At 45.9% G+C, this 20,540-nt stretch overlaps 1 protein-coding gene across 3 annotated transcripts in view; it reads left to right on the forward strand.

Annotated features, from left to right (window-relative positions):
- Window positions 1-20,540, forward strand: part of dync2h1 (dynein cytoplasmic 2 heavy chain 1) — a 126,475-nt gene that overhangs the window by 39,293 nt on the left and 66,642 nt on the right. For all 3 annotated transcript variants that reach the window (XM_060075382.1, XM_060075384.1, XM_060075383.1), the window contains exons 46-68: window positions 228-383; window positions 733-992; window positions 2,195-2,441; window positions 3,003-3,154; window positions 4,057-4,201; window positions 4,954-5,056; window positions 7,148-7,312; window positions 7,531-7,655; window positions 8,132-8,380; window positions 8,761-8,869; window positions 9,156-9,269; window positions 9,383-9,525; window positions 9,969-10,041; window positions 10,464-10,624; window positions 11,058-11,195; window positions 13,812-13,925; window positions 14,292-14,452; window positions 15,746-15,869; window positions 16,221-16,342; window positions 16,566-16,652; window positions 17,141-17,267; window positions 18,818-18,959; window positions 19,997-20,106. In XM_060075382.1, the coding sequence (XP_059931365.1) occupies window positions 228-383; window positions 733-992; window positions 2,195-2,441; window positions 3,003-3,154; window positions 4,057-4,201; window positions 4,954-5,056; window positions 7,148-7,312; window positions 7,531-7,655; window positions 8,132-8,380; window positions 8,761-8,869; window positions 9,156-9,269; window positions 9,383-9,525; window positions 9,969-10,041; window positions 10,464-10,624; window positions 11,058-11,195; window positions 13,812-13,925; window positions 14,292-14,452; window positions 15,746-15,869; window positions 16,221-16,342; window positions 16,566-16,652; window positions 17,141-17,267; window positions 18,818-18,959; window positions 19,997-20,106 (3,327 nt within the window). The remainder of the gene's footprint in view (window positions 1-227; window positions 384-732; window positions 993-2,194; window positions 2,442-3,002; window positions 3,155-4,056; window positions 4,202-4,953; window positions 5,057-7,147; window positions 7,313-7,530; window positions 7,656-8,131; window positions 8,381-8,760; window positions 8,870-9,155; window positions 9,270-9,382; window positions 9,526-9,968; window positions 10,042-10,463; window positions 10,625-11,057; window positions 11,196-13,811; window positions 13,926-14,291; window positions 14,453-15,745; window positions 15,870-16,220; window positions 16,343-16,565; window positions 16,653-17,140; window positions 17,268-18,817; window positions 18,960-19,996; window positions 20,107-20,540) is intronic.

Genomic DNA, 20,540 nt, shown 5'->3' on the forward strand with positions numbered 1-20,540 from the left:
AATCAGATGTTTGAAATTAAATTTTAATTTGAAATATAACATTAGTTTGATATAATGTTAGTTTGATATTAAATGTTAGTTTGCAATTAGATGTACATTTGGAAATACATTTATATTTGAAATGATTTTAAATTTCAATTTTAAAATACATTTTTAAGGCCATTTGACTTCTGTCACTCACCACCGTGTGCCCCCTCCTGCCTCTCTTCCTCCGGCCCCCCGGTCAGAATGAGTTTGTGGTGGAGACCAGTCTGGTGGGCACCGTGTTGAACGGCCTCTCCCACCTCAGCGCGGCGGCCGAGAGGGGACAGTTCATCGTGGGACTGCTCAGAGGCCTGGGCGGGAACCTCCTCCTCAAAACGCGGAAGGAGTTTGCCAAGGAGGTGAGGCATATAACGTCCTTGTGTGGATAGAAACAACCTAGCTCCCAGGGCAGGTAGCTCTTTTTGCCTGGGTATTGGACGTCCTGCTGCTGGTTTGAACCCCAATGTTAACTGCTAATCCATAGGCATCCTTCCGCGAGATGCCAAACCAACGACATGGATCCAAAATCACCATAGGTTGCTTTAGTCTGTGTACAATATGAATATTGCATGTTTTTCCTCTTATGACGGAAATGTTGCTTGCCAAGTGGACTTTTAGAAAGTGGACTCTAGATGTCAAGTTTGACATCGGATTCCATCCTGCCGCCACATGTGACTGAGTGTGTGTGGCGGTGCGTGTGCTCTGCAGCTGCTGGGCTGGGCCCGAGAGGACCCTCCGGACCACAAGAAGCCCCTGGACACCTTCTACGACCCGGACACGGGCCGCCTGGCCGCCTACACCCTGCAGCGGCCCGAGGGGCTCTGCCTGGAGCAGCTGTCCCAGCCGCACACGCTGCCGGTCATCCGGACGGCGGACGCACAGCGCGGCCTGCAGTGCTTCTACCGGTGGCTCACGCCCCCCCACAGGCAGCCCTTCATGGTGGTGGGCCCCGAGGGCTGTGGGAAAGGGTGAGGGGGCACCCCAGCAACACCACCACCGCCGCCACAGAGACGCATCCAACGCCCAACTCAACGGCTATTCTCTCTCACTCTCTTATCGGTTTCTTTCACTCTCTTTGTGTCCATTAAGGGCATTTAGCAGACGCTTTTTACCAAAGCGACTAACATCTACGTACATTTGTCAGAAGAAGGAGAAACATCAATATATTGCTGTCGGTACAGTAAGGATGTTCATAGAAACAAGCACCGAGCACTTGCAAGCATTATTTTAAGTGCTAGGACTTATAGCATACATACTTTGTCTGCTTATTGATCTCTTGCTGTCTGTTTGCTCTCTTTCTCCCGCTCTGTATCTCTCATGACATGGCCTCTTTCGGCGTATTCTGTTGCACACACACAAAAACATATTTTTGTTTTCAGTTGATCGTCCTTGGAATGCCTCACAGAAATCATAGTGAACCACACACACACACACACGCGCGCACACACACACACACACACACACACACACACACACACACACACACACACACACACACACACACACACACACACACACACACACACACACACACACGTGTGTGCTGAGGTCATGGGTTTCGAACAGGAACACACAGTTAGGGTTAAGTGTCTTGTCTAGGAGGAGCTGGGGATCGAATAAGCAACCTTTTGGGTACCTCCTGAGCTAAGCCCACACACACCGAGAGAAATGTTTTGACTCAACAGTAGTTTAAGTAGCAGTCATTTATAAGGGTGTGCTTGTTGAGGTGGGTAGAGGATAGTCTTTGTGTGTGTGCGATTAACATACACACATGAAGTCGCACCAAAAATGTACACATGTACACAATGATATGCTTATACACTTACAGATGGCAGTTTTCTGAAAGGTTAATGTATTTGTCTTGAAACATTTCCCCCCCTTCTAAGGAGTTAGGTAAGGTTAAGGTTTTTGTCTCATTTCAGTTAAGGTTTTATTTCGGTTACCGGTTACCTTTTATGATACTTGGTGAAACAACATGAACTTTTTGAATGTCCTCAAACCCTGTGCAATTTTCTTAGAACCCTACCATACAACACTAGTGACGATAGTTCTATCCCATTCATTAATAGGTCTGCCTGTTTGGGCTTGTAACAATCTGGTTTCTCTTTCTGTCCTCCTCCATCTCCTCCACCTCCTCTTCATTGCTCCCCCATGTGCCCCCTCTCTCCAGCATGCTACTGCGCCATGCCTTCTCCACCCTGCGCTCCACCCAGGTGGCGGTGGTGCACTGCAGCGCCCAGACCTCGTCGCGCCACGTGCTGCAGAAGCTCAGCCAGACGTGCCTGCTGCTCAGCTCCAACACGGGCCGCGCCTACAGGCCCAAGGACTGTGAGAGCCTGGTGCTCTACCTCAAGGACATCAACCTGCCCAAGCCCGACAAGTGGGGCACCAGCAACCTCATCGCCTTCCTGCAGCAGGTGGGCGGGGTGGTTGAAATGGGCTGCAGTGTGAAATACAAAAGTAACATGGGTAAAATTGGGGCATCTCTTGAAGCAAAATTGAAGCAGGTGAAGCATAAAAAAAATGGAGATCCGTGTGACAGTAACGGATGTGTCCTCAGTATGAACTCAATCCGTGGGCTCTTCAATGTAATCGCAAATAACAATCCCTTTTTAATTCAATTCAATTTTTTTATTGACATTGTTTACTGCACATTGTTTGTTCACATGTGGCACAGAACTTCACATAATGTGCAATTTACTTAGGCAAGGCACCTTTTCATACACAAGGAAGACTTTTCATACACTAAGTGCTTCACATAGGCCTACAATAAAATAGAATTATAAAATAGAATGGATTACTAATAGAAAACAAAAAAAAATGCATTGTAGAAAGTGCAGTGTATTTAAGATTTAACCGAAAGCTAAAGCAAACATAAGTCTTCAGTCTTGTTATAAAAGTGGTCAGAGTTGGGGCAGGTATTACATCCTCTTACTCTTTAATTACTTTGAGATTTGCCTCTTGTGTCTCTTGTTCAGGTGTTGACATATCAAGGTTTCTATGACGACAACCTGGAGTGGGTGGGGCTGGAGAACATCCAGATCGTGGCCTCTATGTCCACAGGGGGCGCTGTGGGGAGACACACACTCACCCCGCGCTTCTCCTCCATAGTGCGCATCTGCACCATAGAGTGAGTCTAACCAAGAAGGATCCCGCTTGCAATTCCTTCCATGCCCTGCATGAGGCATACGTGTGTCTCTTAAACTGTATCTATCCTATTCTTTGTGCTGTATGAATTATACGTGTGTCTCTTTATCATTATCTCTTAATGCTGTCCTTTTCTTTGTGCTGTGTGAGGCATACTTGTGTCTCTTAATCAGTATCTATTATGCTGTCCTCACCTTATTTTTATATATATATGACTGGCATTACTTGCATTACTACAATGAAAACTGTCTTTTTCATTGTGGTTTCACTGTTTGGAACCCCTCCCCCACACAAACGCAATGCTTTCATCCCATCTTCCCTTCTTCTGTCTACTCTACTACTATTTTTCATTCTTACTCACTATGCATCATTTTTTGTAGCATACTAAACATACAAGTTCAAAAAATCAAGTATGCACAGACTACAAGTTGCTTACAACAATTGTTTTAGGATCTTACTTAAAAGACCTAGGTGGAGTAGTGCAAGTGAGCTATTTGTGAATGCAGGAGTTAACACCTTACAAGCTTTATTGACAAACCTTATGTACAGATTTATCTGTCGCCTGAATAACTCAAAGAATGAAGTCATAATGCTGCTGTCGAACCCAAGTTATAGCGCAGTACGCTACCAGTCATACCTTTGGAGGCATTGGTACAAGTGCCTTTTATAATTGGTCGTTATGTTTTTATTCTTATTTATGTGTGTGTTGTCCATTTCTTGTATTGTATGTTTTTAAATGGACCTTGAGTCTAATAATAAAAGGTTGATGATGATACAAGTGGAATGACGCACAATGCATAAACGATAACACACAAAGCAACCTCTGAATCCCTTTCCCCTTCTCTTTCTAAATCCTGGGGCTTGCGTGGTCGTTGTGCTGACCAGTTACCCGGAGCGGGAGCAGCTGCAGATCATCTACTCTGCGTACCTGCAACCCGTGCTGCAGCACAGCCTGGGCAGCCAGGCGGCCTGGGCCAACGCCGGCAAAGCCCACCAGCTGGCCGGCTCTCTGGTGCAGGTGTACGAACAGGTAGGAGGCCAGCGCCCCCAGATCCAGAATGACAGTGCGCCAGAGCGAGAGCGCACGTTCTCCTCCGCCCCCGCTTTGGTTTGTTGCGTAGCGGAGCCTGCTATTGTCTATAAGGCGATAGCATCCGTTGGGGGTAATGCCTGTGGCAGAACCATCCCCCCAACCCACAACCCACAACCCACAACCCCAAAGCCTTTCACGGCACACATGGCATGCAGCCACTGGCACTGGCATCTCCGCTCGCAGGGCTCTGGATGAGAGGGGTGGAGAATAGAGATGTGCTACCAGGTGTTACAGCAGCCATAAACACAGCATTGTACCCCATTGTAGCGCCCGGTGTAACCTAAGCTCTATGGTCGCACCAGAGGCAATAGGGCCCCGTGTGGGATTCCTGTGAGTCCCTGGCATCGAGGAGAAACACCGGCAGCCACTGCTGGTGTTGAGGGGCTGCTAAGCAGGAGCAACCTATTATGGGCCTGAGGTAGAGGCTGTTGGCCGTTGAGGGAACACGGAAAACACATGTTTAATGATGCCATGTGGCTTTAGGTTCAGAGAAGAGCATGTGGTGGAGAACGATACGAGGCACACGTCTAATCTCACCCATGTTGCACTCTTTTAGCAATTGACACATGTTCATATTTGGCGATACTTTTTGTGTTCAGAAAAGTAGATAGCATAGTCTTATGTAATGGCGTTATCATATATTATGCGTTTCTTAATCTGGTTTTGTGTATTTTTTTTCCCATCGTCAGGTGAAGGCCAAGTTCACGGTGGACGACCACAGCCACTATCTGTTCACACCCTGCGTCCTCACACAGTGGGTGCTGAGCCTGCTCCGATACGACCTCACTGCAGGTAACACGCTAGAGGAGTTATCCACACTTCACCATTTAAAACCTGATCAATTTGTCAGTTGTGACGCCAAACAGAGCAGAGGGGGGCAACCGGATGGAAATAATTGGCTAACGGGGCATTCTGTAAACTCAGTGTGTTAAAGTCACCTTCCCGCTCAATCCATATCCCCCTCCGAGGCTTTTCTGTCTCTCCCCTCTTATCGCTCTCGCTCTCTGTCTCTCACAGCCATCCTCTATCTCTCCTCTCCCCCGCTGTCCTCTCATCTCCCCCCAGTCCGCGCAGAGGCATCACCAGACACACACACAGATGCACACTTATTTTCTTTTGCCCTGCTCAGCACTTTTGATCTGACTTGATTCCCCCCATGCTCGCTGCTAACCTTCTAGGGGAAGTGAGCAGCAATGAGGAAGTGGATGTACAGCAAGTGCATCATAGCTGAGGTTGAGGAATTACCCAAGTGTTCTTCAAAACAAACACTTGCATGGATACTATGTCATCTCAAAGATATCCAAAAAATTGATGAGTTATGTAGTCGCATATCCCAATTGTGATATGAACATTGAACAATGTTCAATGTTCAATGTTTTTTTCAAGGTTAGGCTCCGTTACATTTGCTGGGGGAATGGGGGGAACGTGTCCCCTCCAACTTCTAAAAAACATGAAATTGTCCCGTCCCCCAAAATATATATTATTTCTGCATGTAATTGGAAAGATATATTTAATAGAAGCTGACTCAACTTCCGGATATAATTCAGACATAAACACAACACTTCCAAAAGGTTCTGTTTGTCCCCCTATGTATCCTGCTCAGTGGTTTGAACCGTTGCTTTATACGACCACCTTACACGTCTATGCCTGTTTTCAGAGAATGAATTGTGCTGCATTGTGTGGCCCTGAAAAATAGATGAATGTGTAATGTGATGGTCTCAAGTGATTCATTAATATACTGTATTTTAAGCTACTATTAATGGCTGTGTGCATGTTACACCTGATAATTGTATACATTGGTGATATTAATGATGTCTCCTCCAGAAAATAGTCCTGAAAACATTCCATGTTTGATGCTCAATGCTGTAATATGCCCTTTGACCCCTTTGAAGTTACCAGCGAAACACGCAAAAACAGGAATTCAGTGGAGACTTCATTTATTTTATAGGATGTTTCAATATTGATCTAGCTTGCTATGAATCCTTGCGGCTATTTCATTCAAATTAAAAAATAATTACGTGAATAAACATGACTAAACGTCAGTAAATACAACTTTAATACATTAATTCATCCGTGAACACGATTTCTGAGTCAATGTCAGATTGATTTTCCCCGGCTGACTGTCTTATCTGGCTAAGTATGTTAATACAGGGTGATGAACCTAAACAATAGTAATTGCTAGACGAAAACCTCGCGTGTCAACGTGCTCTCATCAGTCTCTGTGTATTTGGCCCTGTCTCTCTGCTGTATTGTACTCAATCAACACGGGATAACGTTTGTTAAATATGTGGCTTCTGAGAACCCTAGCTCTGTCTGGGTCATTTAGCAGAGATAACCATTTTGTTTCGTTTAATTTAACAATAGACGACAACCTCTTTGTTTCTTTTACTTGCATCAGAAGCAAGGGACTTGTGTGTATTTATTACTTTTGTCTATAAAATAATTCCTGGATAATCCTTGTGTGGAGTTATGTTCATAGACGGTATATTGATAACCTCTTTAATCAAGTCTGACTCGGGGGGGGGGAATCGCTTCATGCTTTGCTGTTACCATTTATCTAGGTCATTAAGGAATGTGGTTCATATTCAATCATCAATAATCTCTGATCATGTTTTATGTTAAATTATATTATCTTCTGGCTCTATTCCTGATTTAGCAAACCAACTAAATCAAAAATATGCAATATTATATGTTTCACTGTGTATAAATTCAATAAATTACTAGAGATCAGTAGATATCCGTATGAATACTACTTTGTGCTCCATACTTAACCTGATGGTATGAAGACATGGTTTGATGCGTGTGTCTTTATGTGCGTGTTTGTGTGTCTGTGTCTGTATGTGTGTGTGTGTGTGTGTGTGTGTGTGTGTGTGTCTGCCCTAGCTCACGCCAACGTGACTGACAGCGTGCTGGAGGTGGTGGCCAGCGAGGCCAGGAGGCTGTTCAGAGACAGGCTGGTGTCCTCCAAAGACCTCCACGCCTTCAACAACATCCTGTCCTCCGTCATCCAGGGGGACTGGGGCTCCGATGCCCTGGACAACATGAGCGGTACGGACTTCCCGCAGACGCACGTCATTAGTATTGACTGATTGAACATATGCATCTCCTTCCTCCACAGGTCATCAAAAATGAAAAATATGACAAAACTTTCTGTAACACCTTCTGAAGCTCATTGTGTGTGTGTGTGTGTGTGTGTGTGTGTGTGTGTGTGTGTGTGTGTGTGTGTGTGTGTGTTGCCACTAACTGTGTCTCATTGCTCTCCCAAGATGGGTTCTACGTGACGTGGGGGGCCAGTGAGGGGTCCGTGATGGCCCCGGGCCAGTCTCTCCCCCCCCACGGGAAGCCGCTGGGACGCCTCAACTCTGCTGACCTCAGGGAGGTCATACAGAAGGTACCCACCTGAAGTCCAGACATGAGACATGCACATCAGGTTGTTCTGTACTTCTGAATGCTATTTTTGAAATTATACCTTTTACTGTAGCATCATTAGCATTTTGCTATTCACTGCAAAACCTGGAAATAAGGAGATAATGTGGCCCTGGTGACCAAAACGCTAAAATTTGATTTGGTTAACCTATCAAGCTAATTAAAACCTAATTATGGATTGCTTTTCTTTTAATTAAAATGTTCACACCGGCAAAAACCCAATATCTCGGTGATAGGGTAAGGCAAGGTGAGGGCACAAAGCTAATCCAAATCATCCGTAGAACAACTGGGGGGATGAATGAGAATGTGTTGGAAGGTCACCTGTCCACTTTGTACTCATACCACACACCGTCTGCATGCCTTTCATACCTTTCACACTGAGATGGACTACCTGCCAGGGTACCTTTTCACCAGTCTCCCTCCCCTCCCCGCCCCTTCCAGGGGGTGGTGCTGTACAGCCGTGATAACCGGGAGCTGGACCTGCTCCTCTTCTGGGAGGTGTGTGACTTTGTGTCCCGGGTGGACCGGGTGCTGAGCCGCCCCGGGGGGTCGATGCTGCTGGCGGGCCGCAGCGGCGTGGGCCGGCGCAGCGCCACCTGCCTGGTGGCGCACATGCACGGCTACACGCTCTACACGCCCAAGATCTCCCGCGGCTACGCCCTCAAGCAGTTCAGCAACGACCTCAAGGCCGTGAGTCTCCAGCAACCCCCCCGGAGCGCGCTAGCGCGGATTTGCTTCGTGTTCGTAGCGCCACTATGCCGATGCAACGGTTTATTATCATATTGTTTGGATGGAGCAAAGCACACTGAGCGCAATTGTAGATTGTGATTTCTCCCTGCAATTTTGATTAGGACTCGAGTGTATTTCCGTCCAGACGCGGCCGTGGGCTTTGGGCTTTACGCCGCAGATACAAATTAACTAATAATCTTGAAAATCATCATGCTGTTTGATTTTCCTTGTGTGTAGCTCATTTAAAAAATCAAGGCAAATTATAGTGCAGTCATGAGCGTGTTCATGAATCGCACATTCTGGGATAAAATGTACCAATTTATCTGGAATGATGTCTGCAGGTAATGCAGCTCGCTGGACTGGAGGGCCAACAGGTGGTTCTGCTGCTGGAAGACTATCAGTTTGTCCACCCAGCCTTCCTCGAAATGGTCAACAGTCTCCTGTCCTCAGGTGTGTGTGTGTGTGTGTGTGTGTGTGTGTGTGTGTGTGTGTGTGTGTGTGTGTGTGTGTGTGTGTGTGTGTGTGTGTGTGTGTGTGTGTGTGTGTATAATGGCAGTATGACCTGGCCAAGTTTTGTGAACCGTGTCCAATGGGGAAAATCAATATGCCGAATAATTGCCTAATCACCATATATATAGATAACACAAATAGTAAAAATTAATATTGATGACAAAGGCATAATGTACCCATAATCATGGGTCAATTGACAAATAATGATGTGTGTGTGTGGGTTCAGGCGAGGTTCCGGGTCTGTACTCTCCAGAGGAGCTGGAGCCCCTCCTTAGTTCTCTGAAAGACCCTGCGTCCAAGGACGGATTCACGGGGCCACTCTATAACTACTTCTCCTACAGTGAGTCCAATCCTCTGTCAATTTCTCCATCGCTGGTTCGTCTCTCTACATTGACAATATTCGTCAAAATGACTGCTGATGCTGACAACCTGCCTATAATGTGTGTTCTCCAGGGATCCAGCAGAACCTCCACATAGTGCTGATCATGGACTGCACCAACGCCAACTTCACCATCAACTGTGAGAGCAACCCCGCCTTCTACCGCAAATGCTCGGTGCAATGGATGGAGGGCTGGTCCGAAAGCAGCATGAAGAAGGTGGGTGATGGGGGCAGAGGTGGAGGGGGAAAAAATAATGCTGCAAGGGAGATGGGAAAGCCTTTACAGTTGTTTGAAATGCATTTCTATTTTTTCATTTTTCTTTCCATTTTTCCCCAATTTTTTTTAAACTTCCAGTAGTAATCCAAAGATATATTTGAATTAGCTACATGGATCATTAGTTACATTAATTAAGTTTTACTACGGTTCAATTTAATAAAAGGAAAGATGAGAGCAAAATCCTTTCATAATATGAAAGAAATTTTTATGAAATAATCGTGCCTTTGTTAGTTTCTGACTTAATAAGATACAAATAAACAGACTCTCATCCATTAGCTCGCAGCCTGGAGTCTTGAGGGCTGGGAGAAAATACTCCTACCAAACAATGTAATCTACAATATAAAGTGTTGAATATGAACTTGAGACCCATTTTCCTTTGTCAGATTCCTGAGTTGCTGCTGGAGAAGATGGACAGAGTCGGGGAGCAGGGTGGAGGGGACAAGACCTGGAGCTCAGGTTAGCCATGTGACCCCGGGATCGGCCTTATCCAATCAATTGGTTGTTTTTGTTTTTATACAACCTCGTCTTGCATTGATTGAACGTTATCATAGCTGAAGCAGTTGGCGTTTGGTGTCTCTGGCCTGTACAGATGATCATAAGGCATGTGGCGTTCAACTGCTGATCGGCTTCTGCTGTTTGTTCTCGCCTACAGTCCATCAGACTATGTAGAAAATGCAGGAAATATTAGACGTGCTTCCAACAGAGCATATAATCCACCAATCCATCGCAGTATTCACTTTACGAACGCGAGATCCAAGAGGATTTGTGATCAATGCTGATCGAGAGAGACACCGTGGAAGTGCTGTGTAACCTGCATGATGGTCATTAGAATCATTAGGTGACATTAGGCTTGAGCTCAGCCACGCGTCCTTCCCCAGGCTCCGGCCCAGCGGACCTGTGCAGGCTGTTCCAGACGGTGCACGAGTCGTGCCGGCAGCACGGCGCCACGCCCCGGCAGTACATGGCCTTCCTCAAGGTGTACACGGCCATCTACAGCAGCAAGCAAAGCCAGCTGGTCACTAAGAAACAGCACCTGCAGGTACAGCAGAGGGAACGCGGCCCTCGCACACTGTGTTGTGTGTCATATGCTATGTCCTATGCAGCATCCCCCTAGAGTCTTGCTTATAGTGCATAGCGCTTATTGTGTATGGAGTCATAGGGTATACGGATTAAAGTATAGGTTATGGGGTAACGTGTAGCGCTTTACCCTATTCTTTAAGCCCTATGCTTCCATACACAATATGCACTATACATTATGGTGGCTACACCCTTCAGCCTGCTTCCATTCCAAAAGTTGTGCACCGCGTTAAAATGTTACCATGGTATCATAGCCAAATCTTCGGCCAACATAGCTCTAAATGGCTGCAAAATAAAAACAACCAACCTTGTTCATTCCATTGAATAGTGATGACTTGCAAACACTGAGCACATGCAGAACCCAACCTTCTGTGTGTGTGTTGGCTGTTTGTCAGGCGGGCGTGGCCAAGTTGAATGAAGCCACGGCCTTGGTGGATGAGCTGAAGAGGAAGGCTGCAGAGCAGAGCACGCTGCTGAAGACCAAGCAGCAGGAGGCTGATTCTGCCCTCCATGAAATCACAAGCTCAATGCAGGTGTGTATGGAATGGTTTGTTGCATGTCTTCATAGTAGACATCCCGTTGATGGTTACATTGTCATTATTGTCATTGGAGAAATATCATTTAAAAATACTGTCAGCAAAAGTTCTTAGAAGAACGAAAAATGGATCATAATAATAAAGCTGGCATAAGCTCATGGCATTTGATTGCTTTAAAAGGAAGCAAAAAGAGAAAAAGTGACTTAATAGAAAGAAGCTTACATATTTGATTGTGTAGAACAGAAGCAACACTATTACTCTTAATATGAAACTAGCTTTAAATTCAGACTGAACCTGAATTTGTGCTCACATAAAATACATTTTCTTTCCCCCCACTCATAGCGGGCTCACATGCGAGCAAAGGCTTTTTTATTTTTTTGCTAACATAAAATACATTTTCTTTTCTCACACTCATAGTGTGTTCACATGCTAATCCTTGTTATCTTATATTGATGCATATGAGACCATTTCTTTCACACTAAAGCCTATCTGTCCACGCTTATGAGCACTGTGCGTGTATACGATAGTGATGTGCAGTACCGTGCTTATCAACATCGTTCACCTCACACAGCTCTTCGTAAATGGTGGGAGAAACATTGGTACACACACACACATACACATTATTAAAAGCATGTGATTTAAAGTCAAATAAATAATCATAATGAATGCACAACAATATATTAAATACTTCAGTATCTACATCTTGATGATGAATCCTATTTTGAAGAACTCTCAAGTAAGAGTGTAGCTGTTGAGCAACTCTTTGGAGGAACATTTTCAATGAGGTTGTAGATTATAAAGTGAAGCTGGTCGTTAAGATCGGTGTAATAAATTTGTCAACCCCATCAACACCAACCGACGTAAAACATCTCTGCAAAGATAAGCAACCAACAAATCGGATGGGCAAAACGCCACACTGAAGATAGCAGATTAAACAGAGACACTGCGGTCAACTCTTATACGGAGACTTGATTAAACCGAGTGGTGCCCGGGTCTCCAGTGAGTGAGAGAGATATTTTACAATGGCTCCTGGTGGCGTATTGTGTGTCGTTCCATGCAAGTCTGACTCTACTCCAGGCAGTGTTTATCCTCCTTTCAACTCTCAAACCCCAGAGCTACGCACAGGAGAACTTCTTCTGTGGAGGACTATTTTGTCTCTGAACTGACGTGAAAAGCTCTCTTCTTTTTCTAGCAGTAATTTTTTCGGTATCCATGCACATCCACGTGATTCTATTTCTGCTGATCGAAGGAACGTTTGGATCGTTGTGTAGACAGACAAAATGAAGGAGAGGAGAAAGTAAGAAGAATGTTGGTTAATTAACCTCCTTTTCTTCTCGGTGTTGGAGTGTCGGTTCCTACCGAAAGAGAGAGATAGTGAGCACGAGAGAGATGGTGAATAATTACTCTGCAGAGCGGTAATTAGCGAGCGGATTCGGCCCTCTGGGCTGAAACAACTTGTGTCTTCTACTGAGGCAGCAGCAGCATGAAGTATGGCTGGGCCAAACAGACCCAACAGTCAGTCACATTGGAGCGGGGGAAAAGATGGATCTGTAGCTGGATGATGAAGAACACGATATTTGTAGCTGTCAGCAGTGGAAAAACACTTGAAAGAGATGGTGGGGGGAAAAAAACGAGTAAATAAATACTATGCCGAAGGAGGAACTGTCAAGAAACAGGAATAAAGCATGGAATGAATGGAAGATGAAAAAGAAAAGAGTGATGCATTTGAGAGACACAGAGAGAGAGAGAGAGAGAGAGCGAGCGCTCGTGTGAGCGGTGTAAGAGAGATCAATCGTGCCAAACACTTGCTCATCTTTTGGCGCTCCCCTCTCTCCAACGCCTGTCTGTGCGTTTTGCCTGTCTTGCTAAACCAGGCTTTTTATCTTCCACACAGGGAGAGAGGGGGCTTTGGGCCATGTGCCTGAAACATCTTAATCTTGGCCCGCTTCAGCGAGACTGATTTACATTTTAACAGCGTGTTCCTGCGCCTCCTTCTGCTGCGCTGCAGCCTGTAACGTCTGCAGACAGGAGGCTGGCCTTCCCTGGGTGGATACTGATAAGTCTTCAAAAGAAAATAGCATACTATTTATGTGTTCAATTGGAGCGTGCTTGGGCTCAGTGTAAAAACACATCAGTGGGGCCCTTTATGGAGTAAGACCAAAAAAAAGAGAAATCATCCATAAAGCCCAGGGAGAGAGGATAAAGACGCTATTTATCGGAAGTCCTTCAGAGGGCAGCATTACGTGCATTCATAATGTATTAAAGAAAGGTTCCCTGGGAGAATCCCTGTTTTTTAGCACACAAGTGAAAAGACAAACGTTAAAGTGGCATTCTCAAAGATGTTCATGCAACTGAATGTGCGTTAAGACACTATCTATTGTCGAATGAGGTTATATAATGGTGTCTGAGCCTATGGCCCACTGATGAAAAGCCTTAGGTGTGCAGTATAATGATTGTTACAAACACCGTTTGGATCTGTGGGAATAATTACCACCCATCGCCAAAGGGGTCGCCACTCAGAACGAAACGAAAATCTTTGAGATTTACAGTTAAGGATTCATGTGGAGCGCAGGATCACAAATCTAATGAGATTGATGACGGTGAACTTCACAGAACGCAGGCGACCAGAAGACGGAGATGGAGAAGCTAAAGGGGAAGATGTCTCAGGAGCTGTCCAAGATCGAGGAGAGGACGGGCAAGATAGACGATGAGCTGCAGGAAGTGCAGGCAAGGACACAGACCGAAGACGATGTTTTTGTTATTCATTTATTAATTATATGTGTGTGTATATTATATGTATGTATGTATGTGTATGTATGTATATATGTGTGTGATTTTTATCTAGATACCTTTTCATTAATTAATTTGTCTTTTTGGGGTTTCCTTAAATTCTATTCCCCTATTTGATTCTATTTCAAATTCACAGAAAAAACATTCACGAAAACGTCATAAAGCCCCACAAACAAACGACTGTAACTTCCTGTTTCACCTCTTCACCCTTCCTCCCTCTCCTCCACCCTCGCCACCCTGTCCCTCTCCCTCTCCCTGTCCCTCCCCCTTTCCCTCCCCTCCCTCTCCCTCTCGGGCCTCCAGCCCCTGGTGGACGAGGCCAAGAGGGCGGTGGGGAACATCAAGTCGGAGGCGCTGTCAGAGATCCGCTCGCTGCGCATGCCCCCGGACGTCATCCGGGACATCTTAGAGGGGGTGCTGAGGCTGATGGGGATCTTCGACACGTCCTGGGTCAGCATGAAGAGGTAAGGCTGGGGTTAGGGGTGATGAGGCTGATGGGGATCTTCAACACGTCCTGGGTCAGCATGAAGAGGTAAGGTACGGAATGACACCAGAGGAAAACGTTCACCTCGAACGTGGCACGAGAGAACAGATTGACAAGAGGAAGAATGTCAAGCAGGAAAGTGGATCCATACCAGAGGGAGTCATTTAATTGACAGAGTGCTCCACACCACACGAGTTCTCGGGAACAGATGATAGAGAGAGGTCAACTGATTTAGATAGAGTGAGGGGGGGGGGGGAGTGTTGGTAGGGCAGCCATTAGAATGCATAGAGGTGAAGACAACCACATGAGTCTCTTCTGCTTACCATCCTTGGTCTTTAAAGAAGATGTGGAGCGCAGATAGAGGTGGAAGATGGGGTAATATAGAATACGTGGAGTAAGCTGCCATATAGACTCACACACGCACATCTTTTGAACATAGGGGGGAGATCAAGAAGTGCAGACTGCAGGGAGGGAAGCTTATGAGGAATAGAAAGTATAATATTCTTAGAAATTAACTAAAGGTTGTATTGAAGGTTGAGTACAAAAAAGGAAGTAATATTCATAAATTAACCAACCTGCTGTTCAGGGCTTTCCATCCAACCAAGGGTTGCGCGTCATTGAGTTTAAAGTCAGGTCCTACTTTTAGATTTAGATTTTCACATTGCGCACTGTTGCCCTGGCGCTGACCAGCTTTTTAATGACATCCTGATGGACACGGTGATTGAGCCAGACAGATGGCAGAGATGTTATCTACAGCCTCAGGCTGCGCTTTGCATGTGTGTGTGCATGTGCAGGTTTGCATGCGTGTGCTTGTGTGTGTGTTTCCTGTTCATGCAGTAGAACTGAATTGCTCAGTCTCCTCACAGGCAGTGCAAAATATGATCAGGCCCACTCATGACTCATGCTTATGCTGCTTTGAGCAGGGATGAAAAAAATGTGTGTGTGTGTGTGACGGGCTCCGAGTTTAGTATTCGAGTCAGAAACTAAATAGCTTGCTGTTTGCTCTACCATTAGTCATCAAGCCTAATACTCCCCCAATTTTATGCTTGAATTAGCATTAGCCGCCTAATTATCCGCTTAAATCTCTCTTTTTGCTCTGCTGTCTTTGTGTGTGATGATGATGTGCCTGTCCTGTTTCCCTCAACACATCCCTCTTTAATACCATTACTGCCTCCCCATTTGCCATCATCTTACTCTCTTTCTCTCTGTGTGTGTGTGTGTGTGTGTGTGTGTGTGCGTGTGCGCACGCGCGTCTCTGTGTCTTTGTCTCTAGCTTCCTTGCGAAGCGTGGTGTGCGGGAGGACATCGCCACGTTCGAGGCGCGGGACATAACCCACGAGATACGGCAGAGTGTGGAGGAGCTACTCCAGAGAAACAAAGCCTCCTTCGACCCCAAGGTGGGTGCCGTCTCGATATCTGATCCCATGCTACAAAGACAAAGCTTATGTCAGAGCCTTTTTAGAAATAAAAAGGAATGGAATGGAGCTGAGGCTGATCAAAGTAGTCAGGATTAAAGAAGATAGTCTGATCCAGAATGTAATGGGATATTTTAACCTGGCATTAACCTTTTACTGTTGACCGAGTCAGAGTCACCTATACAGCATTGTCATTCTGGATAGATATTTGAATTTCGTGAAGAGACTCGCATGGGATGGTCGGTTTTGATGCAGTGTTTGTGAACTGAGCCGTGGTCGTTGATGATTTTGGACATGGAGTGTTATAATTGTCGCCGCACTCCCATCTGTCAGAACGCCAAGCGAGCGAGCACGGCCGCAGCGCCTCTGGCTGCCTGGGTCAAGGCCAACGTCCAGTACTCCCACGTCCTGGAGAGGATCGGGCCGCTGGAGAAGGAGCAGGCCACACTGCTGGAGTATGGACGCACAAGCACAAGCACAAGCATACGCACACGCACACGCACACGCACACGCACACGCACTATTTTGAAATTGATTCAAAATATGCGCAAACAGCTTTTTGGATCAACATCATATATATGCCTGTATAATATCCTAACATTGGTGAAATACAGTTTATTTTAGACTTACCTAAAAGCCTAATGGTGTGTGTGTGTGTGTGTGTTTGTGTGTGTATAGAAACCTAAGGAAAACGGAGAACAGGAAGAACAAGCTAGAAGACCAGCTCAACTCCGTGGGAGCCAAAGTCAACGAGCTCAAAGAGAAGTACGTTCCCCCACATCTGTTCCTCTCACCCATTTATTGCCAGAAGCAAGATTACCCTTAATAAGTCCCGGGAAGGTCAAGTCATGTCAACCAGCGGTCCGGTGAATGACACAATTCCTCAAACAGTTATCACATGGGTTCTTTTTTTATCTGCTTATCCTTCCTTCTGCCATTTCTGTTTGATCATTCAGTTATAAATGAAGGACTATATCACTGTTCAATATTCAATATAATAATCACTTGTTTTCTGAACACTCTCTCTCGCTCTCTTTATTCAAATCAATCAAATTAAATTCAAAAGGTTCATTGGCATGAGAAACAAACGTAACCTTCCCAAAGCAGTTGAACTATTAGGAGTTCAAAGTCTAAAGCGTTAAATACAAAATATATGCATATCAAATATTTTTTACAAATATTTTTCATATTCATGGTTTGCTATTACGTAGTTAAAGTCCAGTCGGATGATTTATCTCTCCCTCCCTCTCCAGGTTCCAGTGTCGCACGACCGAGGCAACTAAGCTGGAGGTGGAGGTGACCAAGGCCCAGGAGACCATCACCGCCGCCCAGCAGCTCGTCTCCCAACTGGACGGAGAGCACACCCGCTGGAACACACAGGTGTGTGTGTGTGTGTGTGTATGTGTGCAATGTATTGAAGGCATTCATTAATTCCACTCACATAGTACTGACTGATGTGAGGGTCACAATAGGTGTGTGTGTGTGTGTGTGTGTGTGTGTGTCATCGGGGGGGTGGGTCTTTCTGTCTTTAGTCCCTCCTGGCTGTTTTCCTTCCTCTCTCCAGGGTCTGTCTGTCCTTAATTAAAACACTCAATCTCCCTCCGAGCCAAACGCAGGCAAACTGTGACATGAACGCCCGCACGCACAAGCCCCCCCCCCCACACACACACACACACACACGGCACAAACATATGGAAGGTTAAAAGAGACGCCGTATTGTAGACGTGCACCGATTTAACTTGATGTAAAATTTTGCGTTCAAGCTTTGATAATGCAGCACTTTAAATCGTATTTTATAAGACTGTAAACAATGTCATTTAAGTGGTTCAAAAACGTCTTCAGGAACGGTTTAAAGCACTCTAAAACGATGTGTAAGAAGTTCCTGACCGCTTTTAACCACAGCAGGTCAGTCACCAGTCAAATGAACTCCTCCTGATTTTCGCAGCCGAATTAACAAACAACCAAGAGGCATAGATCTAGGGCTACAATAAAACACATTACATTCGCATTAAACACAGTCGATCAAGGCATATATATGGATCAGTATGCTAATTTCCAACAGTTAAGGGAGAAAGAATGCGCTGATCGAAGTGAAAATAATGTTAAGCCCGCAGTGTATCACTGAATTAAACGTTGATTAAACACCCAATATATCCTAGGCCCATGAAGGGTGGCCTTGTGAAGGGAATCCACAGCGGTGAACTGTGTGCTAATGCTTTGGTCTGACTTTGGTTGTGGTCTGACTTTGGTTATTGTTGATTTGGGGAAGAGGGTTCATAATGACTGGCTGTGACATTCAAGAGGAGGAGTTAATTTGACTATCAATACGCCTTATTGAACACACTATTCTAGACGTTCACTAGCCGGCTTGAACGCTGTATTTAATGCGTTTTAGAGTTCATGAGAAACGGTGAGAAAAGGTGGCCCCAGCCTGGCAGGCTGCAGGGTGGAACGGCGCGGACACCTGTCGCGGCCATTAGCGCCGCGATGAAGCAGCCGGTGGAGCCCTAACGCCCGGGTCCCCGCCGCTGTATCCCCTGCGTCAAGTAGCCATTGCTAGCCACCGCCGAACACAAAGTAGCTCCCGCTCGAAGGGTGGATCATCACCGCTCGTCTGACGGTTATTATGGGAGTCCCTTAGGGTGTTTGGACGGGGTGCCAGGCATAGATGAGTGGCTCTATCTCAGTATGTTTTTTCTCGTCTCCTGGCCGTCCCTTTACTCCACGTATCTGAATTCAATGATTTGTTTTTTTTTATTCGTCGTGGCTCTTTTCTTAAAACATGGTGATGTGGGTAAAGGGGAAATGTTCCCTTGCAACAACCTGTTCGTCAATTCTGCTCTCCATCTCCATCCCTCCCTCTCTCCCCCGTCCGTCTCCCTCTGGTGGCGTTCCCGCCTCCCTCTGTCTGCGTGTCCGCGGTCGCCTAGGTGTGTGAGATTAAAGAGGAGCTGGACACGCTCCCCATGAGAGCCATGCTGGCGGCCGCCTTCATCACCTACCTGTCCTCCGCCACCGAGGACCGCAGGAGACACTGTCTGGACACCTGGATGACACACTCCGGACTACAGAGTGAGGAGGACTTCACCCTCTCTAGTCATAACGTTAGATTACAACTATCCAGCATGGATAATGGCTGGGAGGTTTGTTAAAGAGGCAGGAGACAGGTGTAAAATCACTTTGTTTTTCCCTATCTCTGTGTTAAAATTCTTCTCTGCTCCGAACTCTTTCAGAGGGGAGGTGTGTTTGGATGTGTAGATCCCCATCTGGGCAGATATAGACGTATAAGTGGCCTCATATGTGGCATGGAGGAACCTTTTCGGACCCTTATAGTATAACGCCACGGTGTGTCGTGCTACAACATAGTACTTGCTTAAATTATCACAAAGTTAGCGTGGGTCGTAACCATGGGGATAACACTCCTTACTTGAACTTTCAGCCCAAAAGGCCTTTTTCTTATATCATAGTGTCGAATGTCAGCTCAAACAGGAGGTTCACCCGCACTAAAAGGCCTAATCCCAGTTCCGCTTCCTGCATGTATTCAATGATCTGAAAGGATCCACGTTGCTACTCAAAAACCAACAAAACGCCCCTTTTGCCGTTCCATGAGCTAGGCGAAGACGTGCAGTCCTCCAGAGTGTTGTCCCTGTGTTTTCAGCTTTAACATGTTTATGATGCCGGATGCTGCAAAAAATGTGTGATGGTCTTTTTTTAATCGCCTCACTTTATAGGTTTGAATTATAGAGTAAACACTTCATTGGGCTGGCTTTATTGTTAAAAAAACGTGCCAAGACATTTAGTGCTATATCATTTCGGGCTTGGATTTCAACTGAACACGTATAAGTGGCCACTTATCGCCGTGCTCTGTCGACCCTCATGAGGGCATGAGGAGCTCATAATTGATGGAGGCGTGGTTCCTGTCACTGCTGGTGGCCACAAGCAAGACCCTCCATTGGTCCTCTGCCCTGCTGTGTCCGAAACTTGAACCAATCACGTCTCTCTGGAGCAAGTTTAGCAAAACCGCATCACACAGAAATATCTGAATTTGTGAATTTTCATTGTTATCTAAGAATCAATTGTGTGTGTGTGTGTGTGTATGTGTGTGGCAGAGTTTGACCTGCGCTCCTTCCTGTGCTCGGAGAGCGAGCAGCTGATCTGGAAGAGCGAGGGCCTGCCGTCGGACGACCTGTCCATGGAGAACGCTCTGGTCATACTCCAGGTGGGTCCGTCTCTCCCTCCCCCCTGGTCACACGTGTGTCCCCTCTCCCTTCGCTTGGACCCACAGATCCTAGTCTCACAAACCGCATTCAGCCTTGCACGTGTTGAGGAACCCTATCATCAAGATGCCCAGCAAACCAAACTAGACTAACGATGAGCTGGTAAAAAGGGCGGCTGATCTTTTTGATCCAAGAATAAAAATGTTTGATGATGATGATGATGAAGGATGAATTCCATTGCTGACACTACCATTGAGTGTGTATGTGTGTTTTAATAGCAGGTTGTAACACGCTTTGCGTGACTGGAAAACACTTTACAAGGCTTGAAACAATACCTTACATAATCCATAAGAAAATGCCATGTGTTGGTCTGTTTCTACGCATGGCCCCATTGGCATCTAGGCATGGCTAGAACACAGCATGCTACTGCTAGGCT

The sequence above is a fragment of the Gadus macrocephalus genome, chromosome 16 (genome assembly GCF_031168955.1).
Source record: "Gadus macrocephalus chromosome 16, ASM3116895v1".
Classification (NCBI taxonomy): domain Eukaryota; kingdom Metazoa; phylum Chordata; class Actinopteri; order Gadiformes; family Gadidae; genus Gadus; species Gadus macrocephalus.